This window comes from Thyridium curvatum, assembly GCF_004353045.1.
Source record: "Thyridium curvatum strain D216 chromosome Unknown NODE_85_length_178865_cov_78.098177, whole genome shotgun sequence".
Taxonomy (NCBI): Eukaryota; Fungi; Ascomycota; class Sordariomycetes; order Thyridiales; family Thyridiaceae; genus Thyridium; species Thyridium curvatum.
The window spans coordinates 148807-169809 of NW_022156840.1; the positions used below are offsets into that span (position 1 = coordinate 148807).

Sequence of the window (21003 nt, forward strand, 5' to 3'; positions counted from 1 at the left end):
CATGGAGCAGAGGTCGCGGAACCCAGCACATAATTGGCTCTGCGCAACCAAGCAGAGCGAGATTCACAAGCAGGGTGCAAGTATCTCTTCCTCTTGAACATTAGCGAGGGCTTCCAAGGACGTAGAAACAGCTGTGCTATAGCTGCAATAGTTGCTCAATCGAGCCCTGGAACCTAGTGTGTTCGGATCTCAACCTGCTCATGTACAAAGTCTTGGCATGCACTGTCAGGAGGATGAGAATCAACAACGTCTTGGCGCGTCGACTTGAACAAGACATGTATTGGTGTGAAAATACACTGTATAAACTACTTTGAACGCGCGTAATTTGTAATGACCTTGCTTGAGGAAGTAGCATAAAATACTCCTGAGCGATTTGCACAAGGCTGCTCGGAGTTCATCGTGATCATTAGATACTTGTAGACAATGCATATTGACAGATTTTGAGACTCTCCCAACTCCATTAAGATGCTTGCTTGACCCTCAAACGTCTATTCAAAATTGATTTCCATGAATCGCCCTCTAGATGAGGAGCGCGAAAGCACCGACAGCAACCATGAGGGTGCTAACGAAGCTTGCGATCCTGTTGGCGCCAGCAGCAACAACAACAACAGACGTGGTCGACGACGCAGAGCCGGATCCAGAGCCGGAGCCGGAGCTCGAGCTCCCAGAACCCTGCACAAAAGTGACACCGCCAGCGCAAGTGGCGCAAGCCTGGGGCTGGTACACAGTGACGTTGGTGTAAACAACGCCAGCTTGGCACGGCACAGCGCGGTACACAGCCAGCGAGCCGCACGAGGCGCCGTCGCACCCCGCGACGACAAACTGCCAGCCACCGGCGCAGGTGCACGCCTCCATGACGAAGACGACCTCGCCCGGGTTGGGGAATCCCTGGCACAGCTCGAAGAACCAGCCGGCCTGGTTGCAGTAGCCGCCGGCGCAGGGGTAGGCCGTGCTCGTGGCGGTGGCGACGGCGGTGGCCGTGGATGTCGTCACGCCGGTGGTCTGGGCCGCCGCGGCTGTAGTGGATGCAGCCGGAGGGAGAGTGGAGGAGGAGGAGGAAGTGGTGGCGGGGACGGGTAGTGTGGCGGTCGAGGCGATGGGGTCGTTGATGTAGACGGCCAGCAGGGCGTCGGCGGGGACGAGCCCGGTCTGGCGGCGCGCGAGGCGCGAGGCCGCCTGGCGGGAGCCGCCGCAGGACTCGTCGGGGTTGCCGGGGCAGGGGATATTGCACAGGCCGCGCTGGACGGTGACGACGTTGTCAAAGGTGTTGGCGCAGTAGCAGTTGCCGATGTGGACGCCGGCGTACAGGAAGTTCGAGCATGCGGCGGTGCACATCTCCAGAGTCATGTTGACGCTGCTGGTCTGCAGGCGGAAGGACGGGAAGCTCTGGTCCGAGCCGGTGCAGCCCACGACGCTGAAGTCGCCGACCTGCGGGGGCATGGGACCGCTGGTGGAGGTCGAAGACGGGGAGGAGGAGGAGCTGCTCGTGCTGCTGGAGCTGGTGGAGCTGGGCGTCACGACGGTGGGCAACAAGCTGGTCGTGGAGCCCGAGCTGGTTGACACTGAACTTGTTGATGAGCTAGGCGAGGCAGTTGAAGAAGTGGAGTTAGACGCCGGTGTTGTAGTTGGAACCGCAACGCAGGTCGTTGACGAGCTAAGCTGGAAACCAGTAACACACTTGCAGCCGCCGTTGCCGTCGTCCTCGCTGTCGGGACCGCACTGGCAGATGCCATTGCTGTCGCGGATCTGCAGGGGTGCACACGGGGGCACGCAGAAGGTCTGGACGGCGTCGGTGCCGGCAGGGCACGTCTGGACGCAGTCGTTGGTGCCGAGGACGACGAAGAAGGTGCCGGGGCACTCGCAGCTGCCGCTGGTGCTGTTGCGCATCTCGTTGGGGCCGCACGCGGGCAGGCAGGTGCCGTTGAACTGCTGCTGGCCCGAGGGGCAGACGCATGTCCCTGGCACGATGTCGGGGACGAAGGTGGGCTGGCACACACAGGTGATGTTGTTCGTGGCACGCATCATGTTGGCACCGCAGGGGTCCAGGCAGACGGTGTTCACGGGCACGCGTGCACCGCCGCATGCGGCCACGCAGTTGCCCTGGTCAACAAGGAAGGGTGAATTGCAAGAGCAGCCACCGCTCGGCTGACGGACGGTGTTGGTCGGGCAGACATTCGTGCAGGTGGCGTTGAAAAGCTCCTGGCCCGTGGGGCAGTCGCAGGTTGTTCCGTTGTTGGTATAGGGAGGAGGGCAGTCGCACAGGAAATTGATGGGGTTACGAATCTCGTTTGTCAGGCAAACAGCCATGCAAGTACCGCTGACGTCTTCCGTCCCAGGCGGACAAGGACTAACGCAGGTGCCGTTGTAGAGCGCGTAGTTGGTGATACAGATGCAAGCTCCAACTCCGCTATTGGGATCATGCATCTCGTTGGTTCCACAGGAGGGTACACATAGGCCGTTGAAGTAGTCTGTGCCTCCGGGACAAAGGGAGCAGGGCAAGCCAGGGGGGCCGACAAATGGAGGCGCGCAGATACAACCGATTACGGGGTCGTATATTTGATTAGGAAATGGGCAGAGGGTGGCCAAGACCGTATGGCCAGAAGCCAGAAGGCTCAGCCAGGCTCCGGCGGAGCGCATCGTGATAAGGCTGCTGGAACGAATGAACGGCGAATAGGCCAAAGGGTTAGTAAAGACTGACGAAGGGTCGAGAAATGGATTTGGGTGCGGTCGAGGGCATCTCTGGACAATAGAGCCATGAGGCACAGCTGGTGACTTTTATATCCCGCAAGGCTCGCTCGGGCTCTGACCGAAGCAGAACACGGGGTCCTTGAATCAGGGCCATCAACTGGACGAAACGCGCTGTTTTCGAGCTCAATGATGAATGAGTTGAGCCATTCTTCAACAACTATGTGGCGGCGGCTGATATTGATACCAGTTCGTTTAGCCTTGTGAGCAGGCTGGACTACGGCTGGACCATCCCAGTAAGACATAAAGCTTGATTCCTAAGCCAGGGACCTAAAGTAGACTTAGGCCCAATCGCTTAGGTCGACGAATCAGGGGTTTGCGCGAGCGCCAAGTGGCTTCAAGCTCCTCCGACGAGATAGCGTGCCCCGAAAGGGTGACAGCTTTGTTTGACACCTGCCTACGTTGCATGTGGCCGATGTCGCCGGAATGCCGGCCGGGACCCTGAACCGACGGGCAGGACGCATTATGTTGACGCTGCCACGCGGCTGGAGAAACCCAACATTGAAATGCGCAGGCAGACCGATGCAACAACCAACAACATTGGTCCCGAGAAGAGCGAATACCTGACATTGAAAGCACGTATTCCTGATCAGCCTCCTACCTACTGTCCGCGTCCCGGTTTAGAGTCACTAAGCCGAGAACTGCATACGAGCGTTCAAGTCTCACCAGTCGCGAGTCAGTCGGTGTCATGCGGCGCGGTTGGGCAGCACGAGATAAGAAGACATCGCCGAGTCCATCATCTGCTCTATTTCGGAAAAAAACAATAACCCAGCTATCTACGGCGAGAATGTGAACATTATCTACTACAAGATAGGTATCGTGAGTTGTGCTCCGCATGCGCGCGGTTGGTCAGTGAGTGGCCTAGCGTTGTCTTAGGAATGGGCGCGCAAGAATAGTCGGGTTTGGGTGGAGGTTCTGGTCTCTCTCCACCTGTGGTAATGAGAGGATCCCTAGCTTGCCCGGGTACGGTACGCACGCCTTTTCTTTTTTTCGAGTCCTGTGGATAGTTGACGCGTTGGCTGCTCCAGGGCAAAGACGGACATCCAAAGGAGTCCTATTGCTTCACTTTGACAATGTTTTCTGAGTGGCAGACAGACACATTGTCGCTGGTTCGGGCAATTGGAAAGCATATCTCAAGAAGCATATCTCAAGAAATACACTCCGTGGCCCGTTTTGAGAGTGTCTGAGAGCTTGGAGACCTATATGTATCCAGTTTAGCCAAGGTGGAAGACGAGTTGGACAGGAGCACTCAAAGAAGGCCATGTGCTTTTTCCCTAGAACCAAAGCAAGAGAAAGAGAAGAATGAAGCCATGAAGTGTAAAAAACTAAAGACCTAGCATTTGTGTCCGCCAACCCCAGAGTACAACTCCACTACCTCCTGAGGAATTGTGGCCAATTCCCGTGCAACGATGGGTTTCCAAGGGATACATGCCAACACGAGGCCACAGCATTGCGAAATGTTCATAATCCCTTCTTCAACTCAGTATTGACATACAAGCGTTTCTCCATACCCATTATCCACATGCACCAACCCCCGCAGCATCTATGGCCTCCGCCTCCTGACCCGCACCGGCAAACCACCCTTGGGGTGCGCCGTCACCAGCGCCGGCGGCTGCACCTGGTACGCCCTCTCCCCGAGGAACGTCTCGGCCCCCTCCGGGTACGCGGCCTCAAAGTCGAACTCGCGCACCGTGAGCGCCAGGATCAGCCGCAGCTCCAGGCCCGCCAGCTCCTGCCCGATGCAGTTGCGCGGGCCCATCTCGAACGCCCGGAAGCCGTTCTTGACGGGCCGCAGGCTGGCCGGCGCGTCCGGCAGGAAGCGCTCCGGGACGAAGGCGTGCGGGTCGCGCCACCACCGCGGGCTGCGGTGCGACCCGACCGAGTTGGAGAGCAGCATGAAGCCCTCTGCCGGATAGCGCTGGCCCTCGGCGCCGCGCAGCTCGAACCCGGGGCCGCCGAGGCGCACCGAGGACAAGGGCGGAAACAAGCGCAGCGTTTCCTTGATGGTGGCTTGCGCGTACGGCAGGCGGTTGAGAAGGGCCGGGTCGTGGGATATCTTGGTCGCGGCATCTGCGCCCAAGACCTCGTCGACCTCCGCACGCAGAAGCGCGAGCTTGTCGGGGTTGCAGCTGAGCAGATAGTAGGCGTAAGCGAGCGTGGTGGCTGTGGTGTCGTGGCCGGCCAAGAGGAAAATCTTGAGCTGCGTGATGACCCCGTCCACGAAGTGGGCCGGGATACCGGCTGCAACCGTGGAGTGGCCGTGCTCCTCGACGAATGCCTTGACGGCGAGCTGGATGATGGTCTTGGGGCCCTCGAGCTTCTCGTAGTTGCGCACGGCGTTCTCGACGCGCGGCAGGGCGGCCTGGCGGAACTTGCGATTCAGGCGCCAGTGCCGATACGGATTCATTGGGTTCATCCACTTGCCCGGCTCGATGTTGAAGTAGAGCAGCGAGAGTTGCTCCAGCATGGCGTCCAGCAAGGGCACAGATCCGCCGTCTTGGGCCCCCAGACGCTCCCCCCTGTTGTGAATGTTAGCCTTGCCAGCTCTGCTTTGCCGATGCTCAAACCCACGAGGTGGGAGAGGGTAGGGCTCACAGAACAGCACGCCCGATGATATCGACTGTTACATTGGTCGTCGCCTTCTCGAGTGGGACAACATCACCTTTGTCGGCCATCTTTCCCAACACTTCGCGGAACCTGACTGCCTCCTCCACAAAACCAGGAACCAGAGACATCAAATTCTTGACCGCGAAGCCCGGGTTGAACATGAGTCGGGCCGTTTTCCAGATTAGTCCATCACTCGTGACGAGATCGGTCCCGCCAGCGAACGGAAGGAACTCGCGATTCACATTCGGATGCTTCAACTGGCTGTTCTCCGCGGTGAACTGCGTCATCATATCGGGGTCGAAGACGGCCAGCGTGGGCGGCGCGATAGGCCACGGGTCCATGTACACGAGGCCGGTCTCGGCGATCTCGGGATATTCCAACGCGAGCCACAGAGGTGTGTACGCGCCGTGGAGATCTCGCGGTAGCTTCCGCTTGATGGCGACCTTGGCGAAGACCAGGAGGTGGCCGAAGAGGAACGAGTGCGGCAGCATATGCTGAGAATCATGTTAGCGCTTGGAAGCGGAAGAGGACCAGATCTGCACCGGGCTCACATACAACTCCATATTCCTTCCGGGCACGCCGGAAGAGCATCCGAACCTGGTACAGGTTGTAGAAGAAGTAGGCCAGGCCGAATACAGCGCTGTAGAGCACCACTCGGCCAGCAAAGGCCAGTGTGACGGGCGCGATGCCCACATGAAGCGCCATGATTGATTTGAACCAAGAAGCACAAACTGAAGTGCATGATGGAATGGACACGGTGACTGGGAAGGTTTTACAACACAGATATTTTCGTTCGGATGGCAGAGTTTCCGACTCGTGAGACTGAAAGCTAGTGCTTACATTAGTAAATCCCCATGTGCCTACATCGTTTCGTAGCTACTAACGTGATGTAGTTCGCAAAAGTCGAGTCCGAGCTTGAATAAGGTTCCTTTGCAGGGATCACAGTTTACCGTGGATGCTTGGCACGATCCTGCAAAGTGATAGTGTCATGAATACGCGTATATTGCCCTTTCTTTCCCATCCGCGCGCGCCGGATAATGAAAAATTGGAGATTGAAGGGCGCCCCAATCTTAGGCCTTACGTGAAGAAGATCTTCTCGTCTTGGCACATCAACTCACCGCCGCTGCTCACATCCTCTTCAACGAAAAGGCGGTTTTGGCGGTAGCAAGATTAATTCTTTCGGAGGACTGGAGGCTAATATGTAGGGGTAGAAGAAGAATTCTCAAACCAGGCTCGTAGGTCTGCCAGCTGGGCAAGATTGCCAGTAGCGAATACAGTTCCAGACAAGTGCTATTCTAGTTGTCGATATCTCTGTATAGAAACAGGCTTTTGAACCTCCGTTCCAATCATGACCGGCTGTAACGGTAGCCGAGTGCGATTATTGTTGATCCTCGATGGGAAACAGCCAGTCGTGGTCGGTCACAGGCGCCCTGGGGTCCCCGATTATACCCTCAAAGGTAAATGGCTGCTGGGGAGCAGCCGAAACCCACGAGTCCAACTGACCGGAGCCGTCAAACTCGGGGGCAAAATGGTTAGAGTTGCTCAGTGCCAGGTCTACGTTGAAGAGCCAGTCGACCTCATCCATGGCACCGAAGGAGGCAGAGCTGGCCGGAGCATCCTGTGCGGCTTCTTCTGCGGGTATTTCAGGGAATTGTCCCGAGTATGGTAGTTGTTGTTGCTCTTCGAGCCCTCCTTGCTGCTGTTCCTGACTGTCCAGCAACCACGACGCTGGCGCCGTCCAATTCCCGTACTGCGGTACCATACCCACCACCGGGATGTCCGGTCCCTGCTCCTGCTCGAGACTATCCCAGAATCTGTGCTGTCGTACGTCCCTGCTGTCTCCACCGTTATCTCGGAGTTGTGTAGGGCTCCCGGGTTGATCGTCTGTCTTGAGATCGTCGGGGACAGCATGGGGCATGAGCCATTCGTTGGCCAGCAGCCGGAATATACGGAGGGCCCGTTCGCTCCATGCCCAAGCCAGGCCCATGATGCTCAGGGCGACAACACAAAGCCTCAAGTGGCGCAAAGCGTGGCGCTTCAGGAATTCTTCAGGGGATGCAACGTCCATGAGGTGAACCACCGCCGCGTTGAACGTGCCGAGGACGGTGACGACAGGGACCAAACGCTAGGGGGGCAAGGTTCTAGTGAGTCCAAAGCAACAATGATGGGCAGGGATACAGATAAATCACACACCAAGGTATAATGATAGTCATAGATACGAAGGAGCTTGGCCACCTCTGTCGCCGAGTGCCGGCAGGCCTTGAGATGTGTGTCTTCGTCCTGATCACTAGGATTCTGCTTCGACCGTCGACGGATCAAGGGACGATGCAGCTGGATTTGCATGACGTGAAACTGAATACTGGAGGTTCTTAGCTCCGCATATAGAGATGTAGACCGGGAAGCTGATGCTAGACGACTTACTGAAGCTGGTATATGTGTGGTAGACAAGGAGTGCGCGGAGAGCTAGGGAGGCGAAGGTGGCTCGGGAGATTCGTATAAAAGGCGTTACAAGCTACATCGGCACTAGCGACGACATTTTCAGCGTCTACTTTTGACAACTGGCTGTTTGGAGAATAGCTTCATCAATGCAAGTCAGCTTTGAAGTGTTCAAGGGCAGGATCCCGGACTCACAGAAGCTCGAGGGGTTCAGAGATCAGTGTCAGATGGTCGCAGGAAGCAATCATCGAAGATACTGCCCGGGAGTGTGCACCGAGTAGAACCCGGTCCTTTTGTGTCAACGGGACCCATGGCTCAAACTCTACCTCGGGGAGGAGGCTTGGTTTCGCGCAAGCCTATTTTGCAGTGATTTCAGATTAGACCCCTTGTTCTTACACGCGTGGAGAGACACAGCTATCTAATCCAAGCAACTTACTATGTCGCATGTGCGTGTCGTCCCAGGTCGGCCAAGACCGAGGCAGTAGAGCCTAGAATCAGCCAAAGTGTGTGAGCATCAGGTATGATGAACCTGTGAGAGTAGGGTAAGCGACCTACTTATCAAGCTTGTAGCAACCCCACCACGTGATATTCCTGATCTCTGCTTCTTTGTTGCTAAGGTGTCCTGAAGCAACCCATTTGGCACAATCGAGGTTGAGTCCTAGATTGTACGCCATCCTGGTTGCCATCCCTGCAGAACAGAGTCCTTGAAGTCAGCCCAGGCATTGTTATCACAACGCACACACCACTTACCAGCATACAGCCACCCCAAAGATTCTTTATTCTCCGACATCCATCTCAACGACAGCAGGCAAGCTGCCTGCACTGTAGCCAACGTCGCGTTTTCGGACTCGTACATCATCAACAACTTTGCTTGCTCCGCAAACATGTTGCCAGCCGTGTGGGGGTCCGACGGATCAGAACGGACCTCGGGGCGATCTGAATAGCGCGATGCCAGGGCGAATATGGCAGACAGTAGGAGTGGGGTGCAATAAGGCCCACCGCCGTTCTGGTAGTCCGTCATAAAAGACTCCTTATCGAGGAGGTATACCCAGGGGTTCTGCCACCTCCAGTAAAGCTCGAGCAAGTGGTGTTCGGTGTCGCGAGATACCTTGGCTACCTTGCCGAGGCGAGCGGCGGCGGCAAGGCCGGCTTGCTGAGAAGAGTTGAGAGTATTGTCTGCCGGCTCGTAGATAGGTCCATGGATTAGGTTATAACCACTCTGGGCCCCAAAGTAACGCAATTGGCCATCTTCGCCAATGTTCAGGCGGCCTGCACGCTGAGTTATCTCTCCAATGGGGTTCCTTGACGCGGCTCCTGGCGATTTGCTGTCTTGGTCAGATTCCTCCGAAAGTTCCGATCCAGCCTCGCCTTCGGCATTCTCTCCGAGCCCTTGGGGTACCGGTGATAGGGACTGTGACGCTTTGCCCAACTCAGAAAGCCTCCCTTCGAGAAAGGCAATCCGAGCCTGCAAGGACTCGACATAGCGTTTGCTGGGAGGCCTGACGGGGGTCAGCGTTGGGGCTCAACTGAGCAAAAGAGTGAGAGGGTACTTACTTGCGCTTGTTCTCCGTGTGCTTGTAAGTGCACTCAATTCCCCTCTCCAGGCATGGCGCACACCGCGGCTGCTCGCCGTTGCACTGGGATAATACGTCAGCGTTGTCGCCTCGCATCGGGACAAGCGGAGAGGCTGCTCACCCGTGTTCTCCGCGCCCGGCAAGCCTCGCATGCAAGTGAGACGCGCTTTCGACTGTCGCTCATCTCTACACATGGTAAGTAGGTATGCTGCAAGTGTCAATCTCGGCCAGAAGAGAAGTGGAGTGGGAAAGCAGCCCCCCCCCCCCCCCCCCCCCCCCGAATCATGCTCATGCTGAATGGGACTACTCCGCGCTTCATCAGGACACTACATATGTAGCGTGGAGCGGCTCATGGGCATGACTTATCAGCACAAACGCGGCTATTGAGTCCGGGTGGGGACTACCTACTTTGACTCGAGGCGCTAGAGCATTGGGTCTTCACGTTTAGTTAGTTATACGTGTCGGAATTGATCTCGAGGACTTGCCTGGGCTATGGCAGAGAGGCTTGGACAAGCATCGCGCATCAATAGTTCTTGAAATTCAACATGATTAGATTTATTACTAACATTTTTGCTACCTCGGTCCATTGAAAATGAAATTAAATCACCCAGACAAGCGGACGTCGTCCCAAGTTCGCCAAGGCAACATTGAACCTCCTCTAGAAGGTCCCCTAAATCGTTCATCGTCGACAATCTGAACGCAGGGCCCGGACCCCGACGACTGTGCTCAGCCTCTTTGTTTTCAAATAGGCGTTTTCTCTCCGTCTTTGCTATTAGTCACGGTCGAGGTGGTCTCGTCAGCCTTTTCTCCCTCGCCCTCCGAGATGGCCAATTCATCGCCAAACTTGGCAGCAATCTCCTCAAGAGTAAGGCCTTTGGTCTCGGGCCAATAAAGCGCAAACAGCACGGAGAATATAATGCTGAAAGACATCATGATCAAGTAAAACCGCCAGCCAATCGTCTGAAAGGCAGTCGGTGCGGCTTCCAGGAGACAGAGCGAGCCGATAAACAGACCCGCGCAAGAAATCGCGAACCCCTTGGCCCGAAGGTGTGTAGGCCAGATCTCCGAGCCGTAGACATAGGTCGAGGCATCCATACAACCACCATAGAAGGTCAGATGCAGGTACAAGAAGAAGATAGCAGCACTGTTGCCTGCCTTGTTGGTTGTCCCGCCATACACCGCGATAAGAATGCTGACGCCCAGAAGGGCAACTGCGCAGCCAGCCATGCCCACAGTCATCAGCCACTTGCGCCCAAAGTAGTCGAGCATCAAGGCATTGAGGAAGTTGACCACGATGCCTTCAGTCAGCCAGCCAGCTGCCAGAGCGAGGGACGCGCTGTCGCTGTGACCTAGCGACTTGTAGAGTCCAGGGCCATAGTTGTTGATCACCATCGTTCCAGTGAGCTGACCGGCAAGCAGCGTAGAAAACCCGATGATGGCCCTCTTGCGGTAGTGAGGGATAGTGAAGATGGAGCTCCATGAGCTCGGCAATGTCCTCTCGAAGGCGAGCTGGCTATGGATCTGGTTGAATTCTCGGCGGACGAATTCTTGGCTATCTGCGTTGTTTGCCTTTTGGTGGATCTTCTTGAGAATGAGCTGTGCTTGCTCGATGCGGTCGTTCTCAATCAGCCAGCGGGGCGACTCGGGAATCAGGTACAGTCCGCAGGCCAGAATGAGCGGGAAGATGCACTGGATTGCGAGAGGGGGCCGCCACTGAGAGCCGCCCGCGTTGACAAAGTAGAAGGCAAAGCCAACCCAGGCCGAAGAGGCGTATCCGATCAGGATAGACACTCCGTGAAGGCCGACGAGAAGTCCTCGGGAATGAGGGGGCGCAACTTCGCTCTGCCAGAGGGGCACCAGCATGACCAGTCCGCCGATGCCCAATCCGGCAACGAATCTCGCAACCAGAAACATGGCAATATGGACAGAACCGGCCTGCAGAGCTCCGCCGGTGATGGCAAAGAGGCAAGCCACAAACATAGCCTTGCAACGTCCAAGCTTGTCTCCCGTGACCCCGGCCATGAGGGTACCGAAGAGACCGCCGCCCTGAAAGAGGCCGTTGATGGCGCCGAACAACTGGGGAGCATTCACGGCCGTGTCTAGACCAAAGTAGGTAAGGAATGAAGGCTGCCCGAGTGTCGAACCGATGATGGCCGAACAGTAACCATAGGTTATACTTCCAAGCGTTGCAAACGCAACAATCTAAACATCCCAACCAAGGAGGGACGAGAGTCAGTCCTAGAAACAGCACTGAGAACGAAAGGGGTTGGATGTCGACTCACCATCAAGTTGTAGGCTGAGATAGACTCGCCACGCGTGCCGAAAAGCCCCATGATTGCACAGTCTCTTTCGTGAAACGATTTGATGTAGAGGATGTGCGCTTGTTGCGTTGCAGAGCGAGAGTTACGGATGTCGTGGTCTGATGTCGTGATCCCAGCTGAGAGGTGAGCAGATGCGTGTAAATATATACTTTGGCCAACAACTGTCTACAAACTGCGAGACGATCAGTGCTCAGGGATATCTTGAGCGGTAGTTTTGAGCCCATTCAGTGTGTGTCAAAGAGAGTGAAGTCGTATCTGGTGACTCGCGGCCCACGTCAAGCCTAGATTCCAGAAGACCCCCCAGATATCTCCCATGATAGCAATGTGCCGGTCGATAAGGCCGATTCTGGTGACACGGCTCTGGATAGTGCTTAACCGACGCGACTTATCAAAGGAGGGGTCCGACCAGCATGGGAGTGACGGGCATGCCAGCGAATCAGAGGAGGCGCATGATCGGGCGGGTCGCGAAGATCGTGCTGGACACCCGGATACTGCTTAAGCGGATGGCCACTAGTGCCAACGCTACTTCAAGGTTGGTCAAGAGTGCCGAGACTCATCGTCTGTGCCAATTTGAAGATGTCCTTGAACAGGCACCATGGAGGAGGGGGCGCAGCGAAGACCACTATCAGGAATACAGGCGATGACCAGCCCTCCCAGTGGACCATCTTCCTCAGCCTTCGAATTCACTGGCTTGGAAGCACAGGAAGGGCTTGGACTCCAATGGCTCAGGAGTAGATCTGTGAGTGGCAATCGCTTTGTCCCGCCACCACGGTACCTGGGCTGGCGGTGGTGGGTCTCGAACACTTCGGGGTCTGGGTGGGTCCGGGGTAAGTAACACAGGGCAGAAAGATATCACCTTCTTCTGTATCTGGGGTCTCATTACGCTGTCAAGATACTCGTGTGACTGATAAGACTGCCCATGATCACCGGGGGTCGAGCCTAGACCTACGGTAGTGCCGGATACTGCCTACCCTGACCCCGCGTCTCCTCTTGATAAGGTTCCAAGGTTCCGCAGCTCCAGAGCATGCGAGCGTATAAAGCCCCAAATGATGTGACGGACGTCGAATGACACTATCCCAACCCTCAGACTACATGATCACGCACCGTACCGACACTTGATCCTCTCGTCAATTTCTCTGCATCTTCTCCCATACTCCATTGTCACCCAAATTGCCCAAACAGAATGTCTATCCGACAGTGGAAGGCTGCCGTCTGCCAGAGCGAGCCATGCTGGTTCGACAAACAGGCAGGCATCGAGAAGTCTGTCAAGCTCATCCGCGAGGCCAAGGAGAATGGCGCCGCCCTCATTGCCTTTTCCGAAGTCTGGATCCCGGGCTACCCCAACTTCCTCTGGTCTGGCAACTACGCCGAGAACCTGCCCCTGGTGCAAAAGTACATGGCCAACAGCATCTCGGCATACGGCGACGAGATCCTGCAGATCCGCCAGGCTGCGGCCGAGAACAAGATGTACGTCGTCTTTGGCTTCAGCGAGCGCGCGGGCCACAGCCTGTACCTCGCCCAGATGTTCATCGGCCCGGCCGGCAACGTCCTGCTCCACCGACGCAAGACCAAGCCTACACACGTTGAGCGCACAATCTTTGGCGATGCCACCGGCGACTCACTCAAGACGGTGGTGGAGACGCCACTCGGGAGGATCGGCATGTTGAACTGCTGGGGTGAGTGATTCCTTCGTTAGTAGCCATCGTACCGCATGCTAATTAACCGCGCTATCTCTTGGACAGAACACCTGCAGCCACTGCTGAAATATCACACCTATGCACAAGGCGAGCAGGTCCATATCGCTGCCTGGCCGTCAAACGGAGAGTACCCGGGCCCCCACGCCGCCGAGCCGTACTCGGTCTTCTCCGAGGCGAACGAGGTCACCGCCAGCCGCATGTACGCCCTCGAAGGCGCCGTCTACGTCCTCTGCACGAACCAGCCCCTCTCGGCCGAGGGCAGCCGCCTCAACAGCGAGGGGCAGGCCGGCGCCAAGAAGGACAGCTTCTTGCTGAGCAGCGGCTGCGGCCGCTCGGCCGTGTTCGGCCCGGACGGCAGGCAGCTCACCGAGACGACAGACCCGTCCTACGACGGCATCATCTACTGCGACATTGACCTGGACAAGATCGACATCGCCAAGAACCTGACGGACTGCGTCGGCCACTACTCGCGACCCGACCTCCTGCGGCTCGTTGTCGACGACCAACCCAAGAACTTCGTCACTCGCGTCTCGGATGGGCCCCATACCACCCCTTACCACACTCCCACGTGCAACACGCACTTGATTGATACACACAGTACCCTGGAGGAGCTGCTGGCCAAGAAGGCTGGTGAGAAGGGTCAGGAGGCCAAGAAGTCTGAGGTCAAGGTCGCGATTTTGAATGGAGTGAAGTCACAGTGATGAATCGGCAGACGGAGAGGCTAGCTTGGAGCCAAAGAGAGGCACAAATGTAGCAATGCCAGTGTTCTATTCAGCATCATTTCACCCCAGTGACAGCCTAGTAGTCGAATAATGAATCTGAGCCGTAAGACGGTGCCCTCGAGAGGCACGTTGGTAAGTCCATGAGTGTCTGGAGACACAAAATGCCAACAATTGCCTCTTTATATATATCCATCGGCCAGGACACAGGCAGGGGCAACCGCAATGCCGCCGGTTGGGATTTTAGCATTGACGCGATGGAAATAGGAACTCGCGCCATTGGGTTGTGGGTGTTCAACAGGGGCGCCCTAGGTCCTCCTTGGCTAGCCAGTCTGGAATACTACCTAGGGATCGCACTTCGTCCACCAAACTTCACTACCCATCCGTATCATAGGGAGGAGAACAATCACTAATTGTTCTTGAACGCCTTTAATGATGGCGACCGCAAAGAGTTTCACCGAAATTCCCCGCATCGATCTCTCCCTAGCCAGCGACCCCAAGACGGAACCACGCCTTCTAGCTGATCTCCGCCACGCCTTGACCAAGGTCGGCTTTCTGTACGTCGAGAATCATGGCGTACCACAGGACGCAACCTCTGCCCTGGTAAACGCCCTCCCCGTACTTTTCGGCCTTTCAGACGACGCAAAGGACGAGGTAGCACTCACCAACTCGCCCCATTTCCTGGGCTACAGCGCCGATGGCAGCGAGATGACTGCGGGGGAAGCAGATCGCCGGGAACAGTTCGAGTTCGCCAATGAGTTGACGGCCACCTGGACTGAGGGCGTTCCTATCCGGGAGCGCTTGAGAGGGCCGAATCCAGTACGTCGGAGCTTCATCAGATCACGGGTGAAGAGAAAGCTAGGCTGACAGTCAACTAACCCTAGTGGCCGTCAGCCTACCCAGCCATCCGTCCCATCGTTGAGAATTACATCCAAGAGATGACAAAATTGGGGGAGCGATTCTTGCACTTGGTCGCCAAGGCGCTGTCACTGCCAGAAGATAGTTTTCTTCCCTTTCTCTCGGACCAACACCGCCTGAAACTGGTACACTATCCTGCACTGGGCGCAGAAGAAGCCGGCGGCCAGGGTGTTGGTCCTCACAAGGACTCTTCGGGGTGGTGGACATTCCTCCTTCAGGCATCCCCACCGCATGTCAAGGGCCTGCAGGTCCTGAACAAAAGCGGCAATTGGGTAGACGCGCCCGTTATTCCGGGGTCATTTGTCGTCAATATCGGACAGGCTTTCGAGGTCGTCACCAATGGCGTTTGCAAGGCAACAACACACCGCGTCCTCGGCGGCTCCATGGAACGATACAGCGTTCCTTTCTTTCAAGGTGTCAGGCGTGACCTCACGAAAGCTGAGGCAGTGGGAACTTTGAGGGGGCACTTCGAGAAGCCAGAGTTCCGTACTGGTTCATTAGAGTCAGAGGAAGGACGGTCAATCGATTCTGCTTTCCTGCGTGGCAAGTATGATACCTGGGGCGAGAGCCAGCTGCGGACCAAGATCAGGAGTCATAGGGATGTAGGGCGGAGGTTTTACGCTGATGTGTTTGACAAGTATGTCACTGATGACGCTTGAAGGGTACGAAGTAGATTAGGTCGGAGACCATGGGTTGATTACAATCTTCCACTGATGCCTCCCATCACACTTCATCAATCATAATACTTTGCCTTGACGCCCTTGATAATCTCTTGCTCCTTAACCTCACTCCTAGCTTGTGTCTGCTTGTTCACCCCAGACCTCACGCGGGCCTTCACCCATTCTCCTGCGGTGATCCCCGCAGCGGACTGCGTCTCTGCGTCAGGCTCGTAGCCGAGCTTCGTGAGCACGCTGCTCTCGATCGGCCTCAGCTCCAGGTCGTCTTCCGGGCGCAGGAAGTAGAGCAGACCTAAACGGTCAACGTTAGACTGGTCCGGGGGAGGTGCCACGACGCGGTGCACACTGCTCTTCAGGAACCCGTTGGTGAGGAACTGCAGGGCGTCGGCCACGTTGACCGTGATGCTGCCGTCGTAGGGCCTCACCCACTTCCAGCTGCCGTCGTTGCTCTTGACTTGCAGGGCCGCGACGGGCTGGCGGAAGAGCAGCGTCAGGCTGCCAAAGTCGGTGTGGCCCTTGACCCAGACGTTGTCCAGCTTGGCGTTGGTCTCGGCGTCGCGGCGGTGGTACTTCATGTACCGCAGGTGGCAGTCCGAGGGCGCGTCATCGTAGCGGTGCCGCGAGATGAAGTAGTCCTCTGGGAGCTCGAGGATGATGGCGAACAAGACGAGGAGCTTGCCAGCGATGTTGTGGTGGATGTGGCGAGCGAAGCGCTCGATCTCGGGCCGGTTCTCGTTGACCACCTCCGGGTGAGGCCTCTCGAAGTGCGGGGTAAACTTGGGGATGTTGTAGATCTCGGTATTGTCGAAGATGCCGGGGGCCACCTCGCGGAGGCCCAGCGGTTTGTAGCCGTTGTATCCGCCGTTTTCGAGATCCGCGCGGTACTTGATCTTCTCCTCGGTGGGCAGCTCGAAGAGGGACTTGCCGATGGCGAATTGGCGGTCGACCTCCTCTTGGGTGAGGCCAAAATTGATGACATAAAAGAAGCCGATGGTTTGGAGAGCGTTGAAGAGCTGCTTCGCTAGAGCTTCCTTTCCTCCTGGTTGCTCAAACTTGGAGAGATCCAGAGTGACCAGGTCGGCCCATTCCACTATCGAGGGGTCCACATTAGCTACTGACCAAGTCAAAAGGTGATGCCATGATGATGGCCATAGGGAACTCACACTCATACTTGGTCTCGGGCACTTGTTTGTACTGGAGCGAGGCTCGATTCCCCACTGGTTGAGACACGGGTTGCTGGACTGCGGTAGCCATGGTTGCTAAAAGACAACTGTCGAGTTTGAGAGAGTCAAGTCTCTCCCAAGACGCTGATATGCGAGTAAGTGGCTGTTCTATCTCTCTCAGATAAGTTGTCCTCCTAGATTTCGCTTGATTTTATCCCTACCCTTTCTAGGCTCCAATTCTCAAGGATATCGATAGCCATGGCTAGAGTGGTTGGAGCCTGTGTCTCGTCATCGTACCCCGCGATTGCGTTCTGATGGATTACAAATGGGCCACCTGCGTCGCGAGAGGGAAACGCGATCTCTCGATAGGTGAACAACAGTCTTGGAGACAACAATGAACCGGGGCTCCCATAGCACTGAAGGGTTCTCAGACTACGTGATTCTAGCTCCGTATGTCATGATGGGCCAAAGGTTGACCATTGGCTCGCCAGCGACTCGAAGCGAGCAGACGATCGCCCTGGCTGAAATCGACAGTCTACACACGCCACGCCACATGGGCTATGGGTCCCTTCTGGTCTTGTAGAAGCGTGATTTGATTTAAAATTTCCTCATCACCACCGTGGGGGTCCTTTGTGGAATAAATGGTGGAGCTCAGACTAGAGGTGATATCGAAGGGCTCCGGCATTCCGGGGGCTTGGGCATTCTGTAGATTTGTCGCAGACTGTATCTATAAAGCCTCTAATACCCAGTGACTGTGATCATTGAGGCTAGAAGTATCGTGAATCTTGTCCTTTTTTGTGACCCCGGTCGACCACGCAAAGCTATAGATTGCAATGCCCAACTCCAAAGAGATATCCCGGCCTTCAGTTGCGGCCCTACCTAGGGGCGATGGTGACAGCACGCCGAGCGAGACCCATAGCAAAGACAGGCATGTGGGAAGCAATGTTGAGCTCACATTCGCGCGCCGTGGTGAGGTCGTCGAGTCTGTTGGAGATGTCGATGGCTTTGATTCGACCCGCATGCGCGATCGCGCGTTGCTCAATGCTGACGAGGAGAAGGCCCTTCTGAGGAGAATCGACATAAGAATCATGACTATTTGCTCCATCATCTTTCTCATCAAGAATCTGGACTCTGAAAACATCTCCAATGCTCGAATTATGAACAAAGGCACCCCCAGGAACATCATGACGCAGCTGAAGATGTCGTCAGACGAGTACAACCTGTTAACCGTGCTCTATTATGTATGTCCACGCAACTCTCAGTTCTCTTGTGTTCGATGTTGATTGTAACTGCCGCCAACAGGTTCCGTATATCGTGTTGGAAGCGCCATCCAATCTCTTCCTGAAGCGATTTAAGCCCAGCACCTGGCAGTCTCGGATCATGATCTCGTGGGGGATTGCTCTGCTTTGCCATGTCCCCGTTGTCAACAAGCAAGGACTCTATGCGACCAGATTCCTTCTTGGAGCTGTAAGACTCTGAATAAATTTGTGTCCACTTGTCGGAAGCCGAATTAATCGAGCAATACAGTTCGAGGCGGGCATGTTTCCCGGCGTCATCTTGCAGATGACGTATTGGTATCGACCGGACGAGATGAGTTTGCGGCTGTTGCTTTTCTGTAAGTTCTCCCAAAGTCTTTTGAATGCGAATAACAAAGCTGATGAATGCAAGACGTGCTTGGAAACCTTTCGGGTGTCGTTTCTGGTATTCTTGCCTTCGCGTTCGATACAGTATCCGGGGCGCGTGGTCTCTCGGGCTGGCAATGGCTTTTCCTGGCGCAGGGGCTTCTCACAGTTGTTGCCGGGGTGGCGATCAAGTTTCTTCTTCCAGACTGTAAGGTTATAACACGTTAGTGAGAAGAAAAGAATCGAACTAACGGAAGCTATGCAGTTCCACCTACCGCTAAATGGCTCACGGACAAGGAGAAGGCTTTCATCCAAGCTCGTCTGCCTCCCAACGCTCCTCGCGCTTCCGAGGCAAACTTCAACTTCCGCGAGATCGTTGAGTCTCTCAAGGATATCCGTCTGTGGTTATTCACCGGTATCTGGGCGACCTTCACGGTTGGAACCTCTGGTGTCCGCTTCTACCAGCCGACCGTCATCGCCAGCCTCGGATTTGCCAGCATCGCACGGAGTCAGCTCTTGAACCTCCCAATTTCGATCCTGGCCATCATCGTGATCGGCGTGACTGGGTGGCTCGCCGACAAGGCCATCGTCCCGCGCCCCTTGTTCCCACTGGGTGTGTTCGCCGTCATCCTCGCCTGCTACGGCGTGCTCATCGTCTTCCCCTCCAATACGGCCGTGTACATCGCCATCCTCATAGGCAACGCCTTCACCTCAGCGTTCTTCCCGCTCATGTGGCCGTGGCGCGTGCAGACGACGTCCAAGGCGACGGGCTCTGCGTTTGCTATCGGCTTCGTCAACAGCTACGGCCAGATCGGCGGCGCGATCGGGCCCCAGATCTTCCAGGGCAAGTACGCACCTCGGTACAGAGAAAGCTTTGCGGCGGCGGCGGCGCTTGTGGGGAGCTGCTGCATCGTGACGCTCACGACATGGTGGGTCACTCGGCAGACTGAGGCCGACACGAGGAGGCTCAAGCGTGCTCGTATTCAAGCTAGTAGGAACAACCTTGCTGTCCTCGATGATGTGGTGGATCGGGACCTGGGGAAGAAGAATGTCAATTCTCTAGAGAGTGTGTGAGGCCGTGACCGAAGAGGAGAATTAGGTGTGCGGATGATTCCGTCTGCACGCAGACAGGAAATATCCAATCGATGAGATGCCTAAAGGGTCCTTTCGCTGCGAAGTTGGTAGGATACAACTGACGGTCACACGCGGAGTTGGGTTACTTACCCTAGCCTTCTTAGAGGAGAATGCTCTCTTTGAATAATCCATAACTCAGCGCTCTTGGGTTCGAAACCGGACTCATGAAGACCTTCCTGCTAGCCACATGCCATAGCTTGCTCCTAACCCAGCAAGCTGTTTACCCTGCATCATTGACTCCAATGTCTCCCGCCCTGGTCTCTGAATATTCCGATACGCGCCACCAAGCCTTCTCATAGGTAACATTGGTCGGTTTAGTTCAATGCCTTGGTGAGCCTACCACTTAACCAGGCTCTGAACTTTTCGGTAAGTTCTTGTAGCGTGGTAGACAACCCTTGAACTCTTGGTCGGCTCGCTGAGCAGTAGCTATTTATCACCGCCGGAGGAAGACAGGATCGAAGTCCTAGTTCTCTATTGTTAGCAACGAGAGACGAAACACCTGCTTGGCATGACAGGTGTCACGGGGAACGTGCCTTCCCTCGGTTGTGACTGTTTGACCACACGGTGCCGTCAGGGCTTTCCATTCTTGTCCACACCATCGTCCGAACTCCGCCTCGTGGCTCGACTATGGAAGGAGATGGCCGCGCTCGAGCCAAGCCTGACTCTCTGATTCTTGAAAACCCCGAAGTTGTACAAAAAGACCCAATGGCCTTGGCGAAGCTGCCCAGATGGTCTCAGTACTCCTCCTTGGCTTCTCTTCCAAGCCAGGAAGTCGGCATACCTGCTCCAAGCCCAAGTCGGATGTGGGATGGCTGACACTCGGGAGTTCAAGGTAACGAGACCGTCTGGCATGATCGACGCGGCGGGACGTCTTATGAAGAAGAAGGAGAAAACAGTTGCTTCTCTCCTTACCCTGCCATGCATTCGTCCTCCTCTTTCTCAGAGAGGCTGGCCAGCTAGGCTTCTCACGTGGTCTTCAAGGCTCGTTGCTTGCTCTCTTCTAGGAGTGGACTCAACTCCTTGGTTATGGATGACTCTCTTCGTTCATTCAATAGAAGTGGGCACTATTGTTGGCACTTTTGGGGCTCTTAGTGCCATAGTTGGGGCTAGAACTCACCGGAGGTGGCCCCCATGCCACCCCTGTCCCAGTGGTGATCTGCGGCACCAAGGCTGGAGCCCGGTCAGTGCTTCCCAACAATACCACTGCATTGAAGCTACTGGCACCTGAAGGGCAGTTGCTGTTCATTGAATCACTCTTTTGTCAGATTCTGGCTGAATCTATGGTCTTTGACCACAACAAATCACAATTTCCCCCTCTCACCAAGCCAAGAGCAACTCTTCTTTTTCCTTTCCACACAACACCAACCAAGGAGCTTTTCCCTCTGCGTCT

At 55.8% G+C, this 21003-nt stretch overlaps 8 protein-coding genes across 8 annotated transcripts; 3 read left to right on the forward strand and 5 right to left on the reverse strand.

The window, feature by feature from the left end:
- Positions 1–519: 519 nt before the first annotated feature.
- Positions 520–2637, reverse strand: E0L32_010519 (uncharacterized protein; the record flags this gene model as incomplete). Its single annotated transcript, XM_031133146.1, has 1 exon — positions 520–2637. The coding sequence occupies one exon, from the start codon at positions 2635–2637 to the stop codon at positions 520–522; it is 2118 nt and encodes a 705-aa protein (XP_030989543.1).
- A 1651-nt stretch (positions 2638–4288) lies between these two features.
- E0L32_010520 (uncharacterized protein) lies at positions 4289–6057 on the reverse strand (the record flags this gene model as incomplete). Its single annotated transcript, XM_031133147.1, has 3 exons — positions 4289–5264; positions 5341–5846; positions 5908–6057. The coding sequence occupies 3 exons, from the start codon at positions 6055–6057 to the stop codon at positions 4289–4291; spliced, it is 1632 nt and encodes a 543-aa protein (XP_030989544.1).
- A 673-nt stretch (positions 6058–6730) lies between these two features.
- Positions 6731–9458, reverse strand: E0L32_010521 (uncharacterized protein; the record flags this gene model as incomplete). Its single annotated transcript, XM_031133148.1, has 8 exons — positions 6731–7477; positions 7546–7711; positions 7774–7914; positions 7984–8144; positions 8225–8276; positions 8344–8476; positions 8539–9287; positions 9343–9458. The coding sequence occupies 8 exons, from the start codon at positions 9456–9458 to the stop codon at positions 6731–6733; spliced, it is 2265 nt and encodes a 754-aa protein (XP_030989545.1).
- Positions 9459–10103: 645 nt separating this feature from the next.
- On the reverse strand, positions 10104–11907 carry E0L32_010522 (uncharacterized protein; the record flags this gene model as incomplete). The annotated part of the gene is made up of 3 exons (XM_031133149.1): positions 10104–11489; positions 11645–11799; positions 11853–11907. The coding sequence occupies 3 exons, from the start codon at positions 11905–11907 to the stop codon at positions 10104–10106; spliced, it is 1596 nt and encodes a 531-aa protein (XP_030989546.1).
- A 959-nt stretch (positions 11908–12866) lies between these two features.
- On the forward strand, positions 12867–14081 carry E0L32_010523 (uncharacterized protein; the record flags this gene model as incomplete). The annotated part of the gene is made up of 2 exons (XM_031133150.1): positions 12867–13359; positions 13426–14081. The coding sequence occupies 2 exons, from the start codon at positions 12867–12869 to the stop codon at positions 14079–14081; spliced, it is 1149 nt and encodes a 382-aa protein (XP_030989547.1).
- Positions 14082–14534: 453 nt separating this feature from the next.
- E0L32_010524 (uncharacterized protein) lies at positions 14535–15676 on the forward strand (the record flags this gene model as incomplete). Its single annotated transcript, XM_031133152.1, has 2 exons — positions 14535–14918; positions 14984–15676. 2 exons carry the CDS (start codon positions 14535–14537, stop codon positions 15674–15676), a joined length of 1077 nt encoding a protein of 358 aa, XP_030989548.1.
- Positions 15677–15750: 74 nt separating this feature from the next.
- Positions 15751–16948, reverse strand: E0L32_010525 (uncharacterized protein; the record flags this gene model as incomplete). The annotated part of the gene is made up of 2 exons (XM_031133153.1): positions 15751–16805; positions 16858–16948. 2 exons carry the CDS (start codon positions 16946–16948, stop codon positions 15751–15753), a joined length of 1146 nt encoding a protein of 381 aa, XP_030989549.1.
- A 742-nt stretch (positions 16949–17690) lies between these two features.
- On the forward strand, positions 17691–19553 carry E0L32_010526 (uncharacterized protein; the record flags this gene model as incomplete). The annotated part of the gene is made up of 5 exons (XM_031133154.1): positions 17691–18098; positions 18160–18324; positions 18385–18472; positions 18526–18687; positions 18745–19553. 5 exons carry the CDS (start codon positions 17691–17693, stop codon positions 19551–19553), a joined length of 1632 nt encoding a protein of 543 aa, XP_030989550.1.
- Positions 19554–21003: the final 1450 nt, after the last annotated feature.